The sequence below is a fragment of the Pavona decussata genome, unplaced genomic scaffold, assembly GCF_977016875.1.
Source record: "Pavona decussata unplaced genomic scaffold, jaPavDecu1.1 SCAFFOLD_119, whole genome shotgun sequence".
Taxonomy (NCBI): domain Eukaryota; kingdom Metazoa; phylum Cnidaria; class Anthozoa; order Scleractinia; family Agariciidae; genus Pavona; species Pavona decussata.
The window spans coordinates 438,313-466,254 of NW_028145533.1; the positions used below are offsets into that span (position 1 = coordinate 438,313).

The 27,942-nt window shown below is 37.8% G+C and overlaps 1 protein-coding gene across 2 annotated transcripts; it reads right to left on the minus strand.

Moving 5' to 3' along the window:
* LOC146469744 (fibroblast growth factor receptor 4-like) lies at nucleotides 1-27,753 on the minus strand. Of its 2 annotated transcripts, none has more exons than XM_085122889.1 (17): nucleotides 27,601-27,753; nucleotides 20,636-21,045; nucleotides 20,193-20,217; nucleotides 15,701-15,940; nucleotides 10,241-10,504; nucleotides 8,985-9,020; nucleotides 7,792-7,914; nucleotides 6,545-6,569; nucleotides 5,813-6,039; nucleotides 4,878-4,988; nucleotides 4,404-4,594; nucleotides 3,828-3,950; nucleotides 3,601-3,674; nucleotides 3,250-3,290; nucleotides 2,749-2,845; nucleotides 1,799-1,901; nucleotides 1-1,479 (listed from the first exon to the last, which is right to left on the minus strand). In XM_085122889.1, exons 1-17 carry the CDS (start codon nucleotides 27,665-27,667, stop codon nucleotides 1,384-1,386), a joined length of 2,253 nt encoding a protein of 750 aa, XP_084979015.1. In that variant the 5' UTR covers nucleotides 27,668-27,753; the 3' UTR covers nucleotides 1-1,383. The 2 variants fall into 2 exon arrangements, with proteins under 2 accessions (XP_084979015.1, XP_084979016.1); XM_085122890.1 differs by lacking the exon at nucleotides 27,601-27,753 and adding an exon at nucleotides 22,178-22,472.
* Nucleotides 27,754-27,942: the final 189 nt, after the last annotated feature.

Genomic DNA, 27,942 nt, shown 5'->3' on the forward strand with positions numbered 1-27,942 from the left:
TTTTTTTTTTTGAACCAAACATTTACTCTAAGCAAACTGTTAAAGTGTAATTTTGTTAAAAAAAAAAGTTGTTTAAAGCTAATTGAAAAAACTGGACAAAATAGGAGCTTCATTATAAACTTCTTAAGACTATAGCTAATCTCAGCCTCAACGTCCCTACAAAAAGTTTTTAATATAAAAAAAATACGAAGAAGAGTGCAATCCTGAAATCCTACAATTTTTATTTTACCTGCAGTTTTCTTCTTTTTTTTTTTTTTTTTTTTTCATTTTATTTATTCATTATCCGTACACTCTTTTAAATATAGTTTCAGATTATTTTCTTTTGCCCAACCACACCCCCCCCCCCCCCACCCCCTTCCACATTCCCCCACTGCTATTTGGTCGATATTTTCTATTCTACCGGTTACCGTTTACAAACTTTAGGTGGGAGAGCTATACTGAGCAGGTCGATAGGGTGGTGCCAGTTTTGACTGACAGAAAGCGTAGCCTTTTCTATGTGACACTTACAATACCTACATTATAGCGGAACTTATGTGATTCACACTACACACTTTAAGTTTTTTGTGGTATTCTTCCCTTTTATGGGTTGAGATCAGGGACTCAGTAAGACTAAAAAATAGAAAAATAGTAAAACAAACAAACAAAAAAGCAAAAACAACAACAACAGAATGTAAGGGCCAATTGAGTGGGCAAAGCTTCAACTCTCTTAACAATAATACTATAGAGATTCAAGGTTAACTATTTAACCCCTAATATCCAAGACCAAATTCTCCTATCTTGTCCCCAAACTTTTCTTATAAAAGTACAGTGTACTGGGGAGAAGTTATTAAAATATCAAGAAACTGTACTTCGCTTCACCTGACCTCAGGGGTTGAATAAGCATTAATATTTGATGCTGGTCATTGTTAGGGCTCAAAGAGTTAAATCTAGAATCTTCAGTTTTTGGGCTCAATACCCTCCTTAATGCGGCTGCTTTGTTTTCACACGGCTTCTACGGAATTTCTTTGTTATGACTTTTGGAAACGCAAGAGACCAAAGTTTATATCGTTATTGGACCGCTAGTTAAGCTTAGTAAGCTTAGTTTACATTCTATGTCCATAGCAAATCAAAGTGACTTTAGATTAGGTAGTTTAATCCAAATCGGCCGGCAGTCCCTATTGACGTCAAGGCGTCAGTTTTATTAGTAGTTATTATAGTTGGTAGAGAAAAACTTGCGTTTTTAAAAATTTTACAAAAAGAGGCTTGCTTAAACACAAATCTACCTAGCATATGGATTTAATTAGTTGCCAAAGTTTCAAACTGAATGTCAATACGATCTCGGAATAACCACGATTGTTCAATTGCAAATGCTCTAGGGATCCTTGAGCTAAAAAGATATGTACTTTAAATGCACGTTTCTACACTTTCGTCGTCAATGCACCTCAAGCAACTGCTGGGCAGCACATTTTCGTAGAAAAGCTCTTCCAGGTTGACATATTGCTATGGAAGTAAAAACGAAAAGACAGTTATAGCGTCTGAAAGTTGGTAGGCGTATGAGACCTACATTAATAATGTTTGTTTTGGTGTTGTTCTGTGAAAGGTACTCGGGTGTGCACTTCTCTTAAATTTCCACTGGCACCCATGGATGAGCGCGGTGTTAGTGGCTTAGTGTGTCAGTTTGTTGGTTGGTTGGATAGTTGAATGATTTGGCTGACTGGTCCCTGGTTTATGATGGATGGTTCTGGATTGGTTTATTGATTGATTGATTGATTGATTGATTGATTGATTGATTGATTGAAAATCAATAAGAGCTGCTAACCTGTTCCTCTTCCTCCTTCATCTGGTGCAGCGTGGAACGAAGGGAAGCAAAACCTGGTCGATCAGATGGGGCATTTTTCCAGCACTCCATCATAATTTCGTACCTGTTCAAATACGAAGAAGTGAAATATTAAGAACATCACAACTTCAATCTTTATTTATTTATTTGTTTGTTCGTTTGTTTGTTTATTTATTTATATATTTATTTATTTATTTTTCATTATTTGCACCTTTACAGATGGAGATTTCCCAGTTGAAACCCACCGTAATATAATACTTGTCATGACCTTGTATGTGTTCAGAACGGTGGCATGTCTCTCCTTAGTTCACAGTCGCATTTCTCTTGCACCCAGTTTAGTTCCATAGACAGATAAAAATGAAATCATGCCAATCACCTATCAATGAAAGTCTATAACGCGTTGGTTGCCTAGTCATTAACCGGATTTAATAAGATTTGTCGCAGTTTTCTTTGAACTCGTGTTGCTTTTGACGCGACGCGACATCTGCTGCCATTTTCACTGTTACGTAAATAGCTGGGAAATTTTCTGGTTATTGCTAAATGAAACTAAACCAGTTACTTTAAATGGCTGCCAAAATATGTTTAGTTTGCACGGTTCGCGGTTTGTGGAAAAACCAAGCGTATGCAATCGTACTCGTCCCTGACTTTCCGTAGAATTTGGCCCCTGCGTTTGCAAGTGTAAATATTCCAAAAAAGTCGATTTATCGATCACCGATTGACTTTTTAGCCATTTTGACGAAAAATAAATCCATCGTCGTCACTTAAATTCGAGTTCAAACGTGAGAAAATCAGTTGTGTTTACAATTAAGATCGGACGCCTGGCCGGTTACACTACATAGTTGCTGTGCTAGCATGCGCAGTACTTCACTCCCCTCGAGGTGTATTGAACTACAATCGATATAATCCATGTGTATGAACATTTACATACTTACAGTTTAGGACTGATGAATTTGGGGCGTGACATGCGGTAACCATTCTTCAATAAGGAGGGAATTTCTCTCATGTATACACCAGGAAATGGATCTCCACCTAAAACAAAGATGATGGTTATGTAAATACGAAAAATGATGGTTATGTAAATACATGTTTCCTGTTCACATACGAGCCTTTGTTTGACTAATATGGTAAGGTAAAGTTTATTAACAATTAAAGAGACCATTGTTACAGTGTGGAGGTTTTACTGCAGCAACTTTAAACTATTTCATCTCCTTCATTTAATGGTTTTGTTGTTGTTAGTTTTTGTCTTCGTTCTTTTGTCCATGCAAGTCCAGCGGTAGACTCAATAACCTTGATTTGTAAACTTTCCGAAAGTCAAATCTTTGTAAGTCCAATTGATTGCCATAAAATTGGCCTTGTTATTTTCAAGTTTATCGACCTAGAATACTAAGCTCCTAATATTTCCAGGAATTTTTGGCTTGTCGGCTTTAACTTACCCACGGTGAATATTTCGTACAAAACCACCCCAAAACTCCACCTGAAAAGGAAAATATATTAGAAATTTGAAAGTTATTTGCCAGTCAGTTCTGATAAAAAAAAAATTCCAAACAAACAAGCCAAAAAATATTTATGTGTGTTACCAAACATGCCTGCAGCTATTACTTTTCTCTGTATCATAGCGAAGCGACGGACGTTAATATTATTGCTCGTTCCCCCCATCGAATAATGGTCTCCTGACAATTAAATTAAATCTCCAGTGGTATATCTCAATACCACTCACTGAGCCTTCGCAAAAGCAATCATTTAATCTGCAGTGTAGTTTCAAAAAACCAAGACTATATCCTTACACATCACTCGCTGTTGTGTACGCTCCACTGCCAAACAAGGCCTCCGGTGCTGTCCATTTGATTGGCAGGCGACCCTGAAATCAGAATACAGATGGTCACTCTGAATAAGACGTGCAAAGAGGCACAGAACGGCAACTGCAAAGAAAAACGTCTATCTTCTAGACGTACGAAGCTCGCTTAAATGTTCCCATGTGCTTATGAAACAACGGAAAAGAAATAATCTTTACCTCGTGTGTTCGAACATATATGTCCTCTTCCTGGACATCCCTGGCCATCCCAAAGTCGGTGATCTTACATACTTCTTCTTCGCCAACCAAGACATTTCTTGCGGCCAGGTCACGATGAATAATCTAACAATTAGCAAAACCACAATCAAAAAGAGCAAGACACATCATACGAAAACCCTGAACTAGACAAGTTAATTTATGCCATAGTGAATTTAAAGAGTTTGCGGTTTTCAGTTAAGTGGGGGTAGTGATAGAGTAGTTTATGGTTCTTGACAACGGTTGTGAATGAGTTTCGTCTCTATAAGTGAAAATGTATAAGTAGGCACCCATCCATCCTGGAGGAGTAGTAATACACATAGCTGCTTCATGTTAAACTCTGCCTTGTGGAGTTCTTTTACTTTTCATCGTCATCATCATCATCATCATCATCATTATCATCATCATCATTATCATCATCATCATCATCATCATCATCATCATTATCATCGTCATATCCTTTCACCATTCTTACAGCAAATGAGAAGCAACCAAATCCAGAGCACCTTTTCACATAAATGACATTAAGGCGAAAGTTACCTTTTTCACTGAAAGATAGTCCATCCCATCACTGATTTCCCAGGCAAACTTCAGCAACTGCCTGGATGTAAGGCTGGTCTGAGGTTTGACTGAAGGGTCGCTGTAATAGTTGTCTTGCAGTCCCCGGCTCTTCCTCAGGTAGCCAAGCAAGTCACCGTATTGCGCATACTCCACAACGACCAGAGGGCGAGCTTTCAAATAAATCATTGAAAAATTTATTAAAGTTAGTTTCGAAGTTTTAGTTCCTTATCCCGTTTTTAATTGAATTAGTAGAATAATACGTTCCTTTTCAGTCACGTTGAATAAACATAAATGAATGGATTTCAATTAACAGGTGGAAATTGAATTGAGTCCGGGTTCTATCCGACGTTACTACTATTTAACTTCCACATTAACGTTATTGGATGAGTGTTTTTTGGAATGAATTACCCTTGTGCGCGGGCGTGTGTGCTTTTTTCTCAAAAATGCACTAACCTTCAGTGGTGACGCAGCCATACAGCCGAATGACATGGGCATGGGGCTCGAGGTTTTTAAGGAGCGACATCTCTGATAACAGATCGCGCTTTTCCTTCTCAGAAGCGTCCTCTATTTCAGGCAAAAAGGGAAAAGAGGAGTTATTCCTCATTCGAAAACAGAACAAGAGTAGAAAAGTTGCGTAAATTATCAAGTTAAAAAGCAGTTTTTGGATAAAGAATTGTCCATGACGCCATCGAGGTTCCATAGGAATCATAATAGAGAATCATCACTGTCAGTTCGATTTTATTTATTTCATAATTAGAATCCTAAAAAAATTCGTCGTAGAATTCTGGTAGGATCGTCGTAAATGACGGAATAGGACAATCGTAAATTAAAACACAAAAAGTCGTTTCTTTTATATAGGAATGTCTGTTATTGCACCTCTTTTGGCATCAGCACAGCAGTTTAAGTCAGTGTTCGAAAAAAATGGGCTGATAACAAAAAAAATATATATTTTGTGAGAAGCCAAAAACACTAACGATTTATGGTTGAGTTCTAATTTTCTACCTTGAAACCAGCGTCGAGTCGGTTATCTGTTTTGGGTAACCTGTAAAATAAACTTATTTCCCATTTTGTCTTGTTTTGTGTGTGTGTTTGTTTGTATGTTGGTTTTAGTTATTAGTTTGCATTTTAAGTTCAGCTATTTCAGACGATTAAAAATGTGACTGTTCGACAGGAAGCCACTACAGTCAAACCGCTTTATTATGGACACCGTTATAACCAGAAAAAGCGTCCGTATTACGGAGTGTCCTTGTTGAGAGGGTTAATTTTAAGCAAAATGTAGGTGTAGGTGTACCAAGAATACTGTTCATAATACGAGATGTCCATATTAAGCCGGTGTCCGAAAATCGGGGTTTCATTGTACGTTGTGTATGTGAGAAATATTAAAGTACCTTGGACACTCTTAACGGCTACCAAAGACCAACCAGGTCTTCCTGGCAAATCCCACGCCATAGCACGTGACACCACGCCAAATGCGCCACGCCCAATCACCTTCTCAACGTTCAAGTTGGCTCGCGGTATTTCCCATTCGGCATCCCCAGAGAAGGTAACATTTACACCAGGATCCCTTGAGCCTTGTTGATTGAGGTCGGTAGCAGCAGCAGCAGAATCCAACCAGCTGCAAAAGGAAAATTTATAATGTAAATATGTAATAGTAACAACTAATGATTGCCATGTTTGTCATGTGTCTTTATCAAGCGCAGACCCGTTATCTACACAGTCAGTGGTAAATATGTATGGCTAATGAAAAAAAAATCGCAAAGAAGAAAAATTCACGGCTCTAAAGAAACAAAGGATCCTTGTGTTGTTTGAGAAAAATCAAAAAGTTACTATCATTATGATCACCGAATTTGGAAATCTAAACGCGGTTGGCTATACTCAGCATTTTTTTTTTTTTCTGTGAGAAAGACTTGTATAAGTCTTTCCCGGGCTGTTAACTAATCATCGTTAAACCGCGGTAGTCGAAAACGGAATTAGTACGGAGGCCGTGCTGATCGTGACAATTAGACTTTAGACTGGTTGCCATCAGTGTTATAACCAATTTCTACACAGACACCGTTTGCGTTTTGAGGTTAAATTAACCCTATTCAACAAACTTAGAAAGAGGGGTAAAATATACATACGTGTGTGTCTCGTCAGGGTCCTCGTCTGAAATGTTAAATGAAGTTCAATTAGACTTCGTCATTGCTTACTAAAGACGGGAGCGGGGAACAAGGAATGTGGTACGGTATTGCTGGAGTTTAAGACTGAAGTTAAGGTCAGAGGAAGGGCTAGTGTATTAAGGTTGGCTTGCTGACCCTTATTCCAACTTTTTCTCCAGTCTCCTTTTCTCAAATCCTTTTTCACGTCTAAGATCCTTTTCCAGAGGCATGTTAGGGTTAACATTTACACGGCGCAAAATATAAAACGTGTGGTAATTGATCACTAATTTGCTATTGTGGTAATGATCACTAATTTGGCAATTTGGTCTACCGTCAGATTCGTCACTGTTAAGTCATTTAGAAATTGCTTTCTCGCGCAAAAATTTACTTAAACCATGGCTAAACGGGATTTATTTATGATGATGAGGATGATTATGGTGATGTGGATTGAGGTCGTGAAGTGACGGTGATGATGATACTGTTGAAGGTGATGGTGATGGCGATTGTGGCGGTGATCCTGACTTTGATGCTGATGGTAACGGGTAACGTAAATGAAGAGGATGATGATGATGATGATGATGATGATGATGATGATGATGATGAACATGGTGATGATGATGATGAACATGGTGGTGGGGAGCTGTTTTTGATGATGAAGGTGAAGTTGATGGTGATGGTAATACTGAGCGATGTTTACGATGATGACGGTGATGACAATAGTGAAGGTGAAATTGATGATGATGGTGATGGGATGGAATGGTGATGTTGATGGTGATGAACCTTGTTGAGGTCTTATATGACGCCAAACGGTCTAAACTTTACTTTCCTCTGGGAACGGTCTTTTAGTCGTCTTAGCCAGATCTTAGCCAGGTGTGACCAATTGCAATAGGCCATTTCCGAGTTGCTGTGAACGTCACTGTGAAAGCGTGGTTAAGTGCAAAACTTTTCATATGGAAATTAGTTTTGTTTGCAAATGAATGAAAACCAATTTCCATAACAAAAAGTTTGCACTTAGCCTCGCTTTCATAATGAGGTTCAAAGCAACTCGGAAATGGTCTATGTAATAGCACCGGCAGCACATTGATTGTTTTAAGCCCCAGAGTGTTGTTCCTGGGTGATTCGAAATCCTTGTTCTCCCACTCTATTGCCTGGTGTTCTACCAACTGAGCGAACCAGGTCGCGATTAGGTTCCGTTTTGCTAACGTTGAAAGACAATTAATTTTACTTACTTTTACGGCGATTCATCCGTCGCCTGTATCTCACTACATATCGCTGAATAAGGAAGGCGCACACCACGACAGCGGCCAAAGCAGCAGATATCGATATATACTTGATAAGACTTGTGTCGTCGTCTGGGAGAAAAAATACGATGATTGAATTGCATTTTACCATTTTACAACAGGTTCTAACTGAGTGTTGAAAGTGATTTCGCGTTTATTTGAGCTTCGCATTAGAACATGCCTTAATTTGCACCTCTTTTTATGCCTTTTTTAACGCATATAGACAGATTGACTTATTTCAATTTTTTTTTTCAAAAAATTGTTATTGCTTTAATGTGTTTTAGTTTGCCTCTACTGTAGTTGACTGTAGTGATTACTCCGGGATTGGTTTTGCAATAATAAAACGCTTTAGTTACTTTGAGACTTTAGCTCGGAAAATCGTTTTAAATATCACAAAAAGCCTTTCAAAAGCCTTCGATGCGCTAACACCGACCATAATGAATGAAACTAAGGAAACGTCAATTATATATAGTGGTTAACGACCGCAAAAATTATAATCAATCCACTAATTTTACGTTGAACAGTTGGAAAAATCTCCCTTCAATTTTCACCGGCGAAACGTTATCATAATAACAATGTTTCGATGTAAAAAGGAAACAGGATACCTTTACCGCCATTTCGAATTTCCATATTGTCATATGGTAAAGAAAAAAATGTAAATGTAAATGTAAAAACAAAAGCAGCAATCTACTAACGTTTAACAATTTAAAAGGGTAGCGCGCAGGAAATCTGAAAGTGAGACTAGGCAATATTTATACACTATTTAGAAATTCATTAATAATTCATAATCCCATTGACCTATTAAATGGTCGATAAAAGATCACGTGCAGTGGTTTTAAAACCCGATAAAACCTCCTCCTTATTAGTATACGGTGTTTAATGTTTTCCTCACAAAAGCATCATTGTTATGAACTCTCTTGACACACGCTTTTCCAGGAATGTTTTTGAAGCCGTTCAAAAAACTCGCAGCACGTGTTTATCGACGGATGCTCGTGTTTTAAACATTACAAAATCACTTGTTAAAAAGGTATTAAAATTAGAATTCATTCCAACAGTTCAACGTCAATTTGTTATCAGAGTTGATACTAGCCACTGGAAAGAAGTGAAAGCAAAGAACAAATTTATTGATTTGTTGTACCCACCTGCTGGAGCGTTTCGAATTTCCTCAGTTTTTGGACCTGCAAGATGCATTATAGCTCTTGATTCGTTACACAAGAAATCGTTTACCCTGTTGATTCAATTTTTGCACTTTTGACTCTCTCAATTTTCCCAATTTTCTCCCAGAAATAGTATTCGCTGTAGACAAAGATCCAATGAGATCGGGGAAATCTAACTTTATTTAAATTTTCTGGTTCCAACTTTTCGTGCCCCTGGCTGTGCTCGAAACCCAGTGGCGAGATTGCGAATTTTTTCAAGACTTGCAACTCTTAATTCTAAAGAATTCAGGCCATTAAAAACCTCCTATAATGATGAAATGTATTGATAAGCTTCAATTACTGGACGCGTAAGTTATCTACAGCGTGACAACAGCCCGTGGTGCGAAAAGATCGAATTATCAGCAAATTCTATTTCGATCTGAATGAAAATTGAATATGGATCTTCGCGACAGTCCTTCAAGAATGCATCTACTCCAGTTGTTCCGCGAATTTTCCAGCGCTTCTTTACCTGGACGACCAATCATTCAACAGTCTACCCGCACAGTCAAGCGTCTCTTCCAATAAGGATCCCAACGGAACGCCTTTTACTTTGGTGACACTTCGATACTAGAGGGATACATCTAAAACAACTATATTTGAAGCGATTTAACTGACTTAATATATTGTGTGACGTTTATTTATTTATTTATTTATTTCTTAATTAATTAATTAATTAATTTATTTATTTATTTATTTATTTATTTATTTATTTATTTATTTATCTTTTTAGAGCGGCGTTCTCCAAACACGGCGAGTTTCAAGGAGCATCCAGAAGAGGACTGTTTACACAGACGTTAAGGCAAAATGTTGTCCCACATGTACTTTTGCTTCTCTTAATGCGCTCCTGCCCTGTAAAATCAAAACGCACAAGTTTCCAGATTTGAAAACTGGAAGATATATATATATATATATATATATATATATATATATATATATATATATTTGCGAAATGTCTAACTTTTTGCTGGCGTCACGTGGCGAATTTGGACTTTGACATGTTCCGGACGGGCAGGAAATAAAATTTCCCTGATTATAATTGTTTTTAACCTAAAAGCGCGAAACGATTCTGAGCCATTCTGATTCTGAGATTTGGCATATTTCAGGAATGTCTCATGCATGTATATATAACTGATGACTATTGGGCTTGTCTATCTACCAAACGACATTAAAATTTTGCCCAGAATAGAAAGATTTTCACTTGCCTTCTTCGTCCAAATTGAATGTATACGTAGTTGCATGAAATCCAGCTCCATTCTTGACTTTACACACAAAGAGGCCAAAATCTTCATCATTTGTGAGATTCATCGTCAAAGTACTTGAATTCCGCGTACTAATGATACCTTTGCTGATAGTTTCTTTATCTTTCCGCCAAGAAAATGTCGGCGGAGGATTTCCGTCTGCTTCACACTTGAGGCTTATCAGGGTTCCTTTCAGTTCACGTTTTCGTATGCGTGGCTCATCTAGATCTGAAAAACGCCGTACATTTGTCATGAGCATGGTATATAGCTACAGGGCAACTCGAGACGAGCCAGGTTCTACTGATATGGCCTGTTAGCTGCCTAGGGATCAGTCATGCCCTCTAAATTGTTGTGACTGACACGAAAAAATAATTGTTTCCAACTCAACATTTAAGAACGGTTTGCTGTAAGGACCGACTAAGCGTATACAAAATAGAAAAAACCGATTTCCCCAAACTTTGCCAGAATAAAGGGCATAGTGAACTACTTCTAAAAATATAAGTTTCGTTTTGTTTGGAGCTTTATTTATTTTGGGGGAATTTTTTTAAGATTTTACCCATGGAGGCGGGCTAAAATCACGCCGAAGTAGGTACTTTTGTAGAAGCTCCCTTTTATACAAGGAGCCTTTTCTAGAAAAGATTAGCCCAACAGAAGGAACATTTTTATTTTCTTAGATGACTAGCGGCGTTAAAGTTAAATAAAACGTAAACATGAATTTTTGACCAATTTTTTAAGTTGCGCCTTTTTACCGGTGATTATAACAACCTAATTTTGGCTAAATTCAAGGACAAAAAAAGCATTTTGGTACATCGCTTTGCCCCACGAAACTACACTCCGGGAAAACATAATCATTTCAACTAAACATTGATCGAATAAAAAATTGGGGTAAATTAAACAGCGAGTTCTCAGAGCGTTTTCAAAACATGTCACTTCAGCAATTAAGAGCGACCTTTGACCTTTTATATCGAGGGGAAATATAAACGAGAGCTCATAAACCTTGACTTTCCTTCGCCTAAAGACGCTTATTTTTACTCTGCTGGCACATTTTGAGTAAAGGAAAACTACACATTTGAATTTGAAGTTATGTACTAGCTATGAAAGATAATTTGAAAAGTAAAATTAGCAATTCAATTCGACTTTGCGTAGGCGGTTCCGATTTGTTTACTACGAAATTGCGATTTTAAAGCCTGTTTACAATACAAATACGGCATCCACTACAAGGTAAACCTCATTCTACTGAATGATTAATAAATCCTTCTTACCTTAGAGATCTTTTCCTGCCTAAAAAACATGGTCTGTGTTCATTGCAAAGGTGTATTGACCGAGATCGCGGAACGCCTCAAGTCAAAGAACAAGTTAACGAAACCACAGGAATGCCAGGAGTACATTTCGTACTGAGATGTGTACTTACATATTTCGGTATTACTATGACACGTCAATTCAATTACCTTAGAGATCTTTTCTTGACTAAAAAAAAGACATAACCTGCATTCATTGCAAAATTATTAAGCCGCCCGATCGCTAAACGATTAACCAAATAAGGCCACAGGAATCCCACTGTATAAAATTGTACAATACCGGGACCGCACAGCTCTTTTTATTTATATAACAGTGATTCGTTTTGCACTGTACTGTCCATTAATAATGAACTACCTTTATATGACAAACGTTGCGACTTGTCAGATCTCCGTGACATTTAGGAAACTGCGATAAAAATGGGAATGATATAGGCTAATTCCACATTGTGGCTGTACCCATTTTTTCTTTCTTGTGATCTTACCACTTGCTGTCAATCCAACGAAGTCTTAAGTGAAAAAAGATACAGAAATAGAAATAAATTCCCTGCATCACAAACAAGTAATAATTGTAATGAAACAATAAACTTCAACCAAAACTATAGATAGGGATGCGGCGACTGTCTCGGGTGAGTAGTAATATGAGGTGCTACAACTACCATCAGGCCCTTTACAAGATCTCTCAACACGGAAAGGGACTCTGCTTTGCGCCTTAGGTGGAATCCGTCTGTAGACGCCCCCAAAAAGCCGTTAGCATGTATAGATGATATTCCCTTCTCCCCTGACACTGACGTCCCATGCCATGCCCATCCAATGGGAGCGGCACAGATCCTCTTATTTGAACGCCATCTGATACCAAATGTGTCCCGATGTCTCGGTCAAATAGTGAGCTCAAGGTGACTTTCGCTTTTCTCAAAAATGCCTTTGAAGGTAAAACAGTCAATTACTACAGGTACTTTACCTTGCTTTTTACCTTGGAAATTTTAACATATAGAAAATAGAATGCATTAATGTTTTATTCACCACCGCCCACATTTGTTGTTCCCCCCCCCCCCCCCTCCGCCCCCGACCTGGATGAATTAATAAATTCAATTTCTCTTGTCACATGCATTCGGTTCCTTGAAGGCCCGCAAATCTAATAAGTCACGTTCTCTTCTTGTGAAACAAACAAGGCTATCATGCTCGTCCGTACATCTTTTGTGGTTTTAGGCAAAAAATCCTTCTTCACGGACTTAAGTATTGATGATCAGGGAAACTTTTCGCTTTGTATATTTATAAAGCAACAAGAAAGCTTTTTGCCTTTACTTTTGCCGTAGCTTAGCTGTTTCGTGACTTTTAAACAAGTTTTAATTAAATTAAATTATTTTAAGCGTTTCGTAAACGTATCGAAAACATCGCAATGTTTACTAACGTTTGCGGCCTTTTACCTCTGTTAAGCTCGCTACAGAAGGGTTTTGGTTTAAAAATTACTCCTTAGAAGATGTTCAAGCTTTAAAGATAAACGAAAACTTACTGATCCGTGACGATTCTTGATATAAAAAACGCAAATCATATACAAATTTAACCACGTTAGGTGAGTTAGAGGTTAATTGTAACTTTCAACGTTAAAAAAGAAGGAAAAGAAAAAAAAAACTCTCTTTGTTTTGAGAGTAAACATTTTTAAATTAATTTATGTTGGACATTCATATACACAGTACACACCACTAAAACATACCTGCCCGTGCCGATATTAAACAACTTTGCTTCAGTCTTACATAGCGTCTCGAGTGTTGCAATTACGCAGATGCCCTTGCGTGGATTTGGTACCCTTGGCAAGGATTAAGCTTTTCACATTGGCTAAATTGTTCACACTTGAACCCCATGTTCCCCCTACAGTCTACCCATATTCACACACAGCCATATATAAGCACCACTGACTCCGGTGGTCGTAGCCACCGACGATAAACTCCACTGTACACTCAGCAAGTACGAGGTGCAACGAACAAAAGAAGTTAGCTTTCGGGACACAGCGCTCTTTTCAATTTACGTGATCTTTAAGTAATTAAGATATTACATCTTAGTGTCCGAAAAGAAAAAAAGGCATTTTGAATTGACGTGTCATAGTATACCGAAATATGTAAGTACACATCTCAGTACGAAATGTACTCCTGGCATTCCTGTGGTTTCGTTAACTTGTTCTTTGACTTGAGGCGTTCCGCGATCTCGGTCAATACACTTTTGCAATGAACACGGACCGTGTTTTTTAGGCAGGAAAAGATCTCTAAGGTAAGAAGGATTTATTAATCATTCAGTAGAATGAGGTTTACCTTGTAGTTGATGCCGTATTTGTATTGTAAACAGGCTTTAAAATCGCAATTTCGTAGTAAACAAATACGCAAAGTCGAATTGAATTGCTAATTTTACTTTTCAAATTATCTTTCATAGCTAGTACATAACTTCAAATTCAAATGTGTAGTTTTCCTTTACTCAAAATGTGCCAGCAGAGTAAAAATAAGCGTCTTTAGGCGAAGGAAAGTCAAGGTTTATGAGCTCTCGTTTATATTTCCCCTCGATATAAAAGGTCAAAGGTCGCTCTTAATTGCTGAAGTGACATGTTTTGAAAACGCTCTGAGAACTCGCTGTTTAATTTACCCCAATTTTTTATTCGATCAATGTTTAGTTGAAATGATTATGTTTTCCCGGAGTGTAGTTTCGTGAGACAAAGCGATGTACCAAAATGCTTTTTTCGTCCTTGAATTTAGCCAAAATTAGGTTGTTATAATCACCGGTAAAAAGGCGCAACTTAAAAAATTGGTCAAAAATTCATGTTTACGTTTTATTTAACTTTAACGCCGCTAGTCATCTAAGAAAATAAAATTGTTCCTTCTGTTGGGTTAATCTTTTCTAGAAAAGGCTCCTTGTATAAAAGGGAGCTTCTACAAAAGTACCTACTTCGGCGTGATTTTAGCCCGCCTCCATGGGTAAAATCTTAAAAAAATTCCCCCAAAATAAATAAAGCTCTAAACAAAATGAAACTTTTATTTTTAGAGGTAGTTCACCAAGCCCTTTATTCTGGCAAAGTTTGGGGAAATCGGTTTTTTCTATTTTGTATACGCTTAGTCGGTCCTTACAGCAAACCGTTCTTAATATATTTCGCTAATATAAACCTTTATTTTTATCTTTATTTCATGAATGGCAAGATCATTGCATAGTTCTTAGGATATAATTTTTTTTAAACAAAACTAAGCAAGTTCTCCTTTGTTTTGCGGATTAATCGTGGCTACAACTGTGTAAGCGTGTTGATAGAGTCCTTTCACGATTAGCATTAAAAAAAATTGTTCACGTAAACAAACAAAAGCTGCATTTTCCAATGGTTTCTAACGCTAAAAAACTCAGATGGGAGTTCTACTGCGCGCTATTAGTTGGTAAATAAATTGTTAGTATAGCTAAATCAATTGTGGGCTACGGTATTTCGGGTGTTACTGGACTCGGGTGAACAAAACAAAATAATCAGATTTTATTTTTCAACCATAGTTTTCAGATATGTCGGTACTTTATTTTGGCCTTGGACGTCATTATCGAAAATGGCAGCAAAGAAACCGAAAATGTTCACAAACGCAGGAATCGAGAGAGACAAGCCTCGGCTAAGAAAGCCGCCTTAAATTTTACCCTCCTAGCAGTACTCAAAGGTCGACGACGTCTGTTAATTTAGTACTGAATTCACCACGGTGAGCCCTTTCCCGTTGGTTTTAATTTGCCGTTTTCGTTTTTATGGGTCAAAAATACAATATATTTGGATTTTCCTTTCCAAATTACTACTGACAGTTCTACTGATGTTATACTATTTTAGTCTTTTTTATTTATTTATTTATTTATTTATTTATTTTTTCTAAAAATGCACATCGCCATAATGTTTGATATTTCAATGAACGTGTATGAAGAGATCGAATATGCAGATTGAAAGATGTTTTGGCTAAGATTTAAAATGTGTGTGTGTAAGCCTAAGCATAATGCAAAACCGATTGGACATAAACGCTACCGTATTGCTATATCAGGTGGTGACATGTTGCTAAAAAAATGTAGGTTATAAGTTACATTATCATTTCTATAGAGACATCAGGCCATGAAATGATTCGAAACATGTACTCACACAATACATTTACAGCTGTGATGGGTGACTTTCTGTTTCCAGCCGGGCTCAGTGAGATACAGACGTAGTTCCCTGCCTGTGATCTGTTCACACTTCCAATAAAGAGCAACTTGCTTAGTCCTCTTTGCACGGGAATCTTGTCCTTCATCCACACAATAGTTGAGTTATCTTCCATGATGATACGACACGTGATGTTCAGCCTTTCTCCTTCTTTTACGTCCCAATAAACATTTCGCGTATCTAGATGGGAAAAATTTGTTTATTTGCCGTTTATAATTAACGGGTTCCATATAGGTTTAGCGCCAGGCGTGCTGGTGCTTAAAATGCTAGTAGTATACGGACTTTTGCGAACTTTTAAGACTAGGAGACTGGGAAAATACTACTGCGACAAATACAAACTTACAACGTTTGCGGAATTCTAAAAAAATTGTCAATTGCTTTATTAACAAAAAATGCTGTATAAAGATTTAGGCAAATTATCACTATTTCAAATATGGAATCAAGAATGCAAAGTGAAAAACAATTTTTCTTTATTCGAACACTATTAGTATAGGCCCAAAAAAATTTGGTAGATCCATATGCTAGAGTATAAAGACAGAATATGGCTTAAAAACTGACTAAGGCGAGAATTTGGGATACAATCTCCTGCTTTGTACAAAATACAGTCAACTCTCGCCTTGCGGACACCCCACTAACGGACACCCCGATAATACGGACAGCAGCTAAATCCCCGGCAAAAATGAATGGCAGACGTTTGACTGAAATAAATTTCCGCTATTAGGGACTCTCGCTATTAATGGCACTGACTGGCGGTCCCTGGGGTGTCGGCAATAAAGGGAGTTGACTGTACAGTCAACTCTCGGCTTGCGGACACCTCGCTATTACGGACACCCCGATTACGGACAGCAGCTAAATCCCAGGCGAAGATAAATTACAGATGTTTGACTAAAATAAATTCCCGCTATTACGGACTCTCGCTGTTAAGGAAACTAACTTGCTCCAGAGGGCGTCCGCAGAAAAGAGAGTTGACTTTATACAGGAAACTATTTAAGATATATCACGAGTATTTTCAGTCACTATTTAAAGCAGGCTACGGGAAATAGATATATGAAATTGAAGGGTTCGTGGAATGAAATAAAAACAATAAATCTAGAATCGAACTTTAAAGGCCCACCTTCACCTGAGAGTCATTGCGGTGGTTTGTTTTTGTTTTGAAATGCTGTATTGTCCAAATTAAACGCGTGATCTTATTGGCTGTAGTAACTGAAGCGGTTCATGCGGGTTTCCTCTACGACTCGTGCTGGAAGGAAAAAATATATGTGTGATCGCTTATTGCTTTCTCACTCGACTCCCGATCAAATAAAAAAGGGGGGGGGGGGTTCATATATTAAAACTGTTCCTCGGCGCGCAATACATCCTGGGTGAATGTGGGCCTTTAATGCTATTCCAAAGGTTCCCAGGGTTACTTTTATTTAAAAAAAAAAAAAAAAAAAAACCTTTATTCAACCAGATTATAGTTTATTCGTTAGTTTAACAATTTCCCTAAAACAGAAAAAAAAAAAGAAATATTAAATTTCGCACTAGTTATTAAGGAAAATAAATGTTTAAAGTAAAATTTGATTGACCGCCAAACTGACATAATCACCACAAGCCTTTACGCGATTGATAGGCTCACCCGGAAGCCTGTTTTACGTTTCATAGGGGGGATATTTTTTCGTTCGGTAAGAAAGTAGAGGCCTTGGACACAAATCAGATCTAACCCAAGGGCCCAAATGAAGGGGAAAAAGTGTACTGAGAAAAACAAAACTCTCACAGACAATGACAAGGGCTCCTGGTTTCCATCAACCTTCAATTTCACAGATCGACGAAGAATGGAAAGAGATACAACGCGGCGCACCGCTTTTCTTTAGTTTGCCTGACTATATTACGCGCCGGTAGAAGCAAATAAGGGAGAAGGTGACTGTTATGCCCTTCCCCGCGAATTTCAATTGATTGTTTTGTTACGAGTCTCGGTAGGGAGTTCCTATGCCGTTTCCTATTGGTCTGTGGCCTAGCCTCGTCAGCAACTGCTGTAATGAGGGGCAAAACTGTACAAATCTTTGGAGGCCAAAAACTCAGGGCTTGTTTTTGCGAGTATTCCCGCCATTCAAATGAATTAATAGGGTATCTAGATTTATCACATTTCAGCGCAATTTAGGCAAACTGTTCTTCACATATTCATGCATTAAAGCGTGTCAGGTTTTACGAAATTCGAAATAGCTTTCTTGTGGTTTCCTAGTGCGTGAGAGTCATTGAAAAATATTCTATTTGCAAACTTTTCAATGGATTTTCTCAGGAACCAGTGGAAATATCGGAAAAGCCTGACACTTTGTAGCCCACTTTGTAGTTTCACGGCTCGCGCTCGCTAAAGCAAAAACGTTTAAAGATAGCGGTTTTTTTAAGATTCTACAGTTTATTAGCTGTACAGTAATATGTAGCCTTTTGTAGGCTTTCTATATGAGCAGCTCGGATACAACGTTTGTTTTCTGAGAAACACCCACGAAGGCTTCGAATAACCTTAGAAAGGTGTCTGAAACGCTTTTGAAGTAAAAACAAGTCAAACTTTCAGTTACACAATATGTTGCATTTTTATTCCATGGCATTGATTTCCTCTTACCACGCAATGAAAGAAAAATTAACCGAGATGTTTTTGTTTCGAAAGAGCGGATACGAGTTCCCAGTGATCTTCCTGGTTTTTTGTCACGTAGCCTGAGTATCAGGCCTTCCTAAGGGGAGGGGGGAAGGGGCGGGGGAGAGGGAGAGGAAGGGCAAGGGGGAGAAGAGGAAAGGAAGGCCTGACACGGAAATTTCGGACGTTGGCGCTGATTGGAAGAACACAAAAGGTTACGTCACACCGCCGGAAACAAAAATTGTCAAGAGTGCCAGGATTATTTTGGCTGGGAACCATCTTAAATTTCGAAAGACTGTGATAGCGAAAAAACGTTATTAGCTCAGTCGAGTTGACTTGTACAGAGTCAAAACCAACCGAGGTTCTTTCCTGGTATGTGGACTGGTATTGAACTGATAAAAGAACAAGAATCGTGTCTGAGTTTTTTTAAAACGTGTTGACGAGTCAACACGACTCCTGTACAGTTCGTACGTTGTATTTAGCTCTACTAGAATGTCTTTGCAGTGTCTTTGAGAGATTTCTACTCGCATATTGCCGCTTCTATTTCGGTCTTTTCACCAATTTAGCTTTTTGTATGTTTGCAGTGGCTTAACATGATGATTTGGAGTATTTGCATGATAGACTAAACAATGCAACTGTTGCATGTTTTGTATTTTGATATCAAAGGTCATTTCTGGATTAGGAGTGCTGCGTTTATCGCCTGTTTAGCAACCGTCGTTCTTATACCCGTTGAGGAATTTTATTTGGGTTTGGTTTGGCTTGTTTCAGTGCGTCCGGTGATAGTACAGCCTCACTAGTTAGGATTTTAACTGTGTAATAATCTTTATCCGGCCGCCTATTTGTTTTCGTAGATGAGATCTTGTGTCTTATCAGTGCTATTTGTCTCTTGATTAGTTACGCTGCGTTTTTGTCATCACTTCTTGCCGTTGTGAACTGTGAGATTTGTATTTTCCTCCTGTAATGAAGCTGTACCTAGTCGCGAATTCTGCTCAGTGGTGCTCAACAGAAAATATTCTGTTTGGAGAGTCCGTCGCAATGGAGCTGTGTGTGTAACTTCAATTCATATCTCTCACAGCGGTCATCGCTGACATGGCTACTATTTGCGGCGAAGCGTCATGCTCATCGAGGGGGCGGAATACTCGTCTCGACGCTTTCCTGTCAGGTTTTCTTCCCTTTTCCCCTTCCTCTCCCCCCCACCCCCCCCCCCCCCCCCCGAAAAGCCCGATACTCAGGCTATTTGTCACGTTTCACTATCCCAATTCACGTGATAAAACTTGCAAATTTATTCCGTGGTGAAATGGAAACCTTGTGTGCGAGAAAGACATTTGCCACTTTGAAGGGGAAATTCTCCGCCCTCGAAGTGGTCAATATGACAGGATCAAGGCAACTTAAAAATGAATAAATACCTTGAGCTAACCCTGCATTAATTACATCCTATTTTTCTGTTTATTAAGAGATTGATTACACAAGTATTACAACCTCTTGTCCCACAAAAAATAATTAATAGATTACCGAGCCGTGAGGCGAGGGGGAGAAGCAAGGGGAAAACACCCATCTTTTTCCAGGATAAATCACGGCAAACAAATCGTAATTGCAGAGGGGCAACCACTTGGAACACTTGAGTATAGCCCCCCCCCCCCCCCCCCAAAAAAAAAAAAAAAAAAAAAAAAACAACAATAAAAAAACAACAATAATAATAATAATAATAATAATAATAATAATAATAATAATAATAATAATAATAATAATAAATAAGTAAGCATTGCAGCATTTGGGTAGAGCCTGTACGAACCAATTAGAAGTGGAAAAACTGCAACGTCTTACCAACAGTTGGCTTGATGGGTGGATCCTGAAAACAAACAACAGCATGTTTATTTCTTTTCAATTTCTCCAATTTTTGTATATCTACTGGCCTAGATGGGCTTCCCTGCTTTCGATTTTCAAGCCGCACACTAAAATGGCTTTACTCAATCAAGAGCGGGAGTCATGACTTTGCGACAATATAACCTTTCATTAAATTTCATGTACGCTCCAGAATTAAAATTGATCGAAACACTTTACTAAACAATAAAGTCGGTTCTCGAAAAATTTTACTGCATGTTATCTCAAATTAATTAGCTAAGTGCAATATACTTATTAATACTAGGACGTAGTTTTTTTTCTCGACTTCGAATCTCGTTCAAGGATGTTAGCCGTTGCCAATTTTATTTGTCTCTTACCTAACATTCTTTTTAATTTATATGCAATGAAACAAAAATGTTTCATACCTCAACAGAAAGAGCAAAACTCCCTTTTTTCTCTTTTGGAGGATGACCAGGATACAGTCTAAAGCTGAGCCCGTAACTCCCCTCATCGGTACGTTGGACATTTATTAACAGGAAGGAGACATAGTAATTGCGTGATAAATCTCCCGTCCAAAACAAACGCCTTGCCACAGCTGAAGAGTTCGTTATTCTTATAGTTTCTTTTCCAGACGGCTCACGAGCGATCCTTAGCAAATAGGTTGAAATCTCTTGGTAGCTTTCATCCCAAGTACCAAAAGACGCCCACATTTCTTTTGTTTTCTCTTCAGCAGTGAGGTTCAAGCTCCATTTGAATGTTTGATTGAATCCAGTAAATGCCACCATTGTCCCATTTGGCTCAGTGTTGAAACTCAATCCACTGACTTTGTAAAACACTGAAATTATACATGAAAGTAGTCTAAAGGTCATGCTGAGTTACCCCCATTATAAATTACTAACAAAGGTGATACAAAAGACTGAGTTACGATTAAGCAAAACCGACTCAGAACAAGTAAGGTCAAGTAATTTCTCAATCCACAAACTATGGGGGAACTTGTTTGAGTGACATTGTATGATCGTTTGAATTGACTGATGGTCATCACGCCGAGGAATAAATTAAAATTCTTCGGCTTTACTCAGAGTATACTAATCTTGCCTCTTGTTAAATACGAAGTTCATCTTAACAATGTTTCTCCCACAGCTGACTCTGGCTAGTATAGCCGTAGAAGTTATAAAAAAAAAAATATAATAATAATAATAATAATAATAATAATAATAATAATAATAATAATAATAATAATAATAATAATAATAGTAATAATAATAAGTTCTTTTCTCAACTTTTAACTTGTAAATAACAATTTCAGCTGCTCGGTATATGTTAATAATAATAATAATAATAATAATAATAATAATAATAATAATAATAATAATAATAATAATAATAATAATAATAATAATAATAATAATAATAATAATGAAAACACAACGATCACAGTTAAGGGGCGTATCGCACTGGGGAAATATTGTAGGTAGATTTAAAACTAAGGATCGTCTATTATTATTGTGGTTATGCAAAGAAAATAATTCAAAAAACGTAGTGCTTAATAATGGTACAAAAGACTTAATATCTTAGGCCAGATATTGCTGTTGTTTATCTGGGGAAAGATATTTCTTGTTTATTACTCAGTCTGTAGTTGTATTTAATAGTATTTTGGCGAACTGTGGATTGATCTTAAGAGCAAATAATGAATATGCGGCAGGGTTTGATGCCAGCCAGGACATTTATACAATCGTCTCAGTATCTCTACCGTTGTAAACTGTATCTTTTCTTAACCTTATTCATTTAATGTGTTTCACGCCCTTCTTTCACTTGACAAAGTATTGCATGGATGCGTTGGAGTATTATTGACAGGACATCTCACGTTAGAAAGGCGTTACGAGTTACGTTATTAACGTTGTGAAGTAAGGGTGTTAATTTAGATGACTTGTACCTTGACAGTAAATTGGCATATGGATTTTACTTACAAATCAGCAAAAGGAAACAGGTGAAGTTCGTGTTACAGGACACACCCCAGACCATTCTCTTTCGCGAAGAAATGTTAATATGAAGCTCCTCTTATTGAACCAGTGGGTACAGCCAAAATTTGTAGTGGATTCTTATCGTCCTTCTTCTAGAAATGTTTTAGAGTTTGTGTTTGACAGCAATGAAACGCAAAAACCTGTGACAGTCCAAGCAAGGAAGCGCGGAATTAAATGTTGTAAAATTTCACTACGGCGCGATGGCAACCGGAGTAAGACACTTTCAAGTGTTAACTATTAACTAAAATTGAATGTGATCCAATGCCACACTTATAATATACTAAACTTTCTTATTCTTGACTCGACAAACAAACAAGACGAAAGCGAATCTAAAAGATGTATTTCGAATCTATGACCTAAAGATTACTATTAATATATATGAATAGAAAATGCGACATATAAATGCATTACCATTACCATTACCATTGTTTTGAGTCATCGACATACCCATATTCGGGAAAAGAACTCAGATTATCGTTCAACGGGTATGCCTGTGGCACTGACTGAAAATACTTTTTTTCGTTTATTGGTGCGAGTTGCGAAACATAGAAAATGAAAATTTGCCGTCAAGATAATGTTTATTTATAAAAAAAAAAAAACGTTATTGATTACAAAGACGTAAGCTTTCAGAAAAAAACACGTAAAAATCGTTGTAGCCAGAAGGTTACCTTCTAGAGTAAAAGAAGTGTTCGAGATGTATGCCACGGCTTTATAGATCTCTGACAGGCAAAACATTGGAGGAATGGGAACTGAGTTCATAGGCTCTTAATAGACCCTTCTCCAAAATGGCCACAATAGATTTGAATGCGTTAAAATTAAACTGACTAGTTTAAAATTAAAACTGACCAGTTTAAAATTAAACTATACCAGCACTGGAAAGAGCACTTTTACTTTAGTGACCTTGCAATGTTTCAGCATATCAGGTGTTATATCAGCTTAGGAAATGTAAGATGAAATTTGACAAATTTACAGACGTTTGTATGACTGGGGGTATACGTCACACCCTAATCATACAAACGTTTATAAATTTTTCATTTTTCAACTTACATTTTCTCAGCTGATATTACACCTGATATGCTGAAACTTTGCAGGGTTACTAAAGTAAACGTGCTCTTTATAGTGCTGGTATACGTTTTTAATTTTAACTTATTAGAATTTTTGGCAACCATTTTGTAGAAGGGTTTATTTGGTTATTAAAGAAATCCTCCATAAAACACTACACGCACTACAAATGAAAGACGTATCGTTGGTCAATCGACTAAACAAAAAGATGGCGAACATGAGGACAGCAGCACAAAATCGAAGTAACTCTGAGGACGAGGATGAGGTTTTTCTTGGACAAACTGCCCGGAAAGGCCAAGATTTCACAGGAAGATACAAATTAACGTCTGCATTCGTCCAATGTTTTGACTAGTCTGACATTTATAAAGCAACGACATCGATCCCTAACCCTAACCCAGCACTTCTTTTACTAAAAAAGTTAACACCCAGGGGTTGTTACTTTTTTGCGTGTTTTGTTCGTTTTTACGTCTTTGTGATCCCTAACTTTTATATGTTATCTTGACTGGAATAAGGAATATTTTCATTGTCTAGGTTTGCATCCCGCAACTCGCAACTCCACAATGCACAATTTTGCAGAGTTTCGTTTTTAAACTTTGCAGTTTCGTATAGCCTCTCAGGCGCGCCCTTGGAAAATTAAGGTGAACCACCTTAAAACGGGGGCTGGCGATAGGGGTTGGGAGAGGGAAGGAAGGGGCGCGGGGGGGATGGGGAATATTTGAACTTCTACGTTATCCTTAGAAATGGGTCATGATTTTTCCATGGGAAAGGTGACAAATGGCCACCCAACACTACTTTTAGAGTAAAATCAAAGCGCTCTGTCCGCGAACTCGTGAATGGAACAGGTTACACATGTTATTTTTTTAGCATCGCTCAAAAGCGGATTCGTCGACTTTCACATTTTTATTGTAATAATGCAAACATTGTGTTAGCGTTTTCCTCCCTCAAAGTAGATAGCCTCTTTAGTGTGAAAGACCCTATCCCCAATAGACTCCGATCATGTGTGGTTTATAAATTTTCGTGTGCAGGCTGTGCAGCGTGGTATGTCGGTGAGACCGCCAGACATTTCAACACACGCGTGTAAGAGAACACTTGGAAACGGACAGAGCCTCACATATCTTCAAGCATCTGGAGACTTTGTCAGCATGTCGCTCTGCATGTTCCCGTGACAATTTTGCCATCATCAATCAGGCATCCTCGCAGTTTGCCCTTAAAATCAAAGAGGCGTTGCACATAGTTTGGGACAAACCAACACTTAACGCACTGGTCAAACATGTTAATTTAAAACTTTCTGTTTAATTTTGAATTACTAATGTTATAGTCTTAGTTATTGCTATTATTATTGTAATTTCTCTAGCATTTCTATTTCACAGAAATTTGTTGTTCATTTCGCACTGAAGATGGCAGAGGCAACTGCCAAAACATGTCTGTAAAACTCAGGAGTGTGGTGTTTTCCTCAACACTGAATAATGCTCGAACTACCGAGTTTGTCGTGTTGCCGTGAGATGTTCGTCACTGGTGTTTTGCTGCGTGATTAACGCAGTGAACAAGCTGCAAATTGAAAACAGATAATCTGCTGGCCATGCAAAATGAAACCTTGTGAACGTAATTACTGTAGGTGATATTTTTGGTCTCCAGAAATCTTAATATAGTTTCAAAAGCAAGATATAGACTATCAAATTGATTTTCTTTGCCCGTCAGACGTTTTCTCCCTCTTGCCCGAAATCCCTGTTGACTTGGAACTGTCTTGGACGACAATCTAGATCATTCTGCTTCAGCCTTTTTAAGAAGGCGCTTTTCTAACCAAAATAAAAACCTACCAACCCTGTATACATCAGTCGAGTGTTCTTTAGGCCATTTCTTTTACAGTGCAGTTTTAAGTGACCCCGGTAATAGTAGTCTCACTGTAATTTTGAACACCAACAAACGAGAATTTTAGCTAAAGGAAGAGAGAAAGTTAGGCTTGCCGTTAGAGTACGCCATATCTGGTGAAAGATTACAGCACTGTGCATGAGCGAACGATTACAGCTGAGTGAGTGACCAATGGAACGAGCGATTTACTTCAAGTAAAACCACTTATAATGTTCTGAACTATCGCGGCAACTACCTGAACCTAACCAAATAGGTTTTACATGAAGTATCTCCCGACATTAACTCGTTCACTGCGCAAGCGCATTCACGAGTTAAAAAATAGAAGACGAAATTAATTCAACTCTAGCTTTCTTAGAACTAGTTATATAGTCAGAATGGTATTGATACAGTCACGACATTGCTACGATCCGACTTAATTTCTGACAAGGTGTACATAAGAAGTTTGATTACAATGGGAATTTAAATGTGTCCCAGGCTTCATTTATAGTCTGAGACCATTTCATACAGGTAGCCCTAAGGAAACGTTGCTAAGAAGTTGGAGACCGAGTTTGGAACATCACGTTCGTTGCTAGTGATCAATAGTGATCATAGTGATCAATCTATCACGGGAAATTTAATTCTCACGGGCCCAAGAGTTAAGTGATGGTGTTGCTTGTTCGCTACGCCCGGTTTTTCACCAAGATGAACAACCAAGCAAAGAAGCATAATTATTTTGAGAAACACTTTATTTACTCTTGAAGTTCTTAACGTTAATGAATGAGAGGTCTTTCCGTATGACTGTGCTACTTTTTTTTTACATTCATTCAGTAAACTTGGCATTTACTAATTGGCACTTACTACTTTTATAAACGTACACTATAGCCGAACTTATGATACCAAAGTGAGCCCGGTTTTTTGAGAGCCGATTAACGCTAATCTTTACCATTAAAAATTAACCGAGGTCCTAATCTCGCTCGTGAAAAATTGTGAAAAAAAAAAATACCAGAACACATCAAAATCCCCTTGACAATGCCCCTTTAATCACGCAAACAATTGTTAAATTTTACAGTGCCAACAACTGTTAACTGACGCGAAGAATAAGAAAACGATATATGATTATTGTATTTTTTTTAATAGCATCAGAATCGTAAGCTTTAACAATTTGCAGTCTGCAGATGATGGGGCTTATAAAGCCATGTTGCATTGATTGCCGTTGGAAGAATGTTTTTCCCAAGCAAAGTTTTAAATAAAACTTTGAACGGCAACCTTTGCGGCTCACCGATTTAACGTTAAATCCGTGAGCCCCAAAATCACACATTCTACGCAGGATTTTTGTCATATCCTACACGTATTTCTTGTGGGTGTTTTGTTGTTTACATCCTTACGGGAGCGTGATTTGTATTGTAAAAGTTATGTATAAATAAGTTTCCCATGTAATCTTGTTTCAAACTCCCTGATGAAGTCTGTAGTTATCAGTCGAAAGCGGTCGGAGAATAAACTTTGAGTGAACAAGATTCCGTTGCTGTGTGCTGCTCACTAGTACCTTGTTAAGAAAAATTAAAAATGGTATTCAAATCGATGCATCACACTATTCGTAAATTTTCCGTATTCGTACATGCAAAGTAATTAAATATTGAATAATTGCACGAAAAGGATGTCGCGACTGGCATCAGGTCATTTTTTGACCAATCAGATTGGAAAACGCGATCAATTTGATCTTAGAGATAACATCTGGCAACGAAATTATGACACCCCATGATAATGTTATCTGGCGTCCCAATATATATTTTTCATTTAAGTATAGCTGTTGGCTAATTTCAATATGTTCAACATACTTCAATTTAAAATCTACCTCGACTAAATGGATATTTTTTAGGTGATTTGTCTGTCCGAAATTCAGTAACTTAAACTTTTGCATTCATCCACCTTTCGATATGTCTCGCGTCAAATTATCATTTCCCTCAAAATAACTGATTAATCTATTCTGAATCGAGCCGACATAGAAAAGATAATCACTTCGAAATAACATCCTTGCAATACCCGTTTGTCGTAAAAAGTTAACGATTTCTTATATGGCTTTGAAAAAAATAATATTCATTTTCTTTTCTAAGTTGTTAACTGTCAAAACCAAAAATATTTAGTGCTTTCACAATTTACAGTTCATTGAATAATGTTTGGTTGCCATCGGTGTCCGTTTCACGAACCTTCCTATGAGGAAACGATGCTAAACTTCAGCTCTTTTTAATCGACATGGCGAAAGGGCCTTACTGACGTTGCTTTGCGTCGCTCAGTTCGACAATTATTTCGTCTTTCTCCCTGTCAAATCACACGGCCACCAAACTACCTGAATGTGCCTTTGTCTCAAAGAGCATCGCTACTAGAATAAGACTCAAAATGCGGCGTTGTTTAGCTGATTTGAGAGAGATAAAGCGAAAGCCTTGTTTAGAACAATGGCTTACCTTTGAAAATGTCTTGTCCAATGATGAAGACAAGTAAGTCTAATAACCAGCGATTCCGTACTCTCATGTTCTCTTACTTCAGTCGCTCCTTTATAAGCATAACAGACTTGGGCAAGAAACTGCATCTTTAAAGGGAGAGTTTCACGGTTCGGCGCATGTGCGAGCGATGACGTAGGCGCTGTCAAGCTTATTGTTTTACCAATTAGAGGCGAGTACACAACACCGGCGGGATACGGCGGGCAACTGTTATAACTTACTGGAATAAAATAAAACTGAGCGGCCAATGTTTCAGTCACGTTTCAGAAAGAAACGAAAAGGCTGCCCATGTAGAACACATAGGGA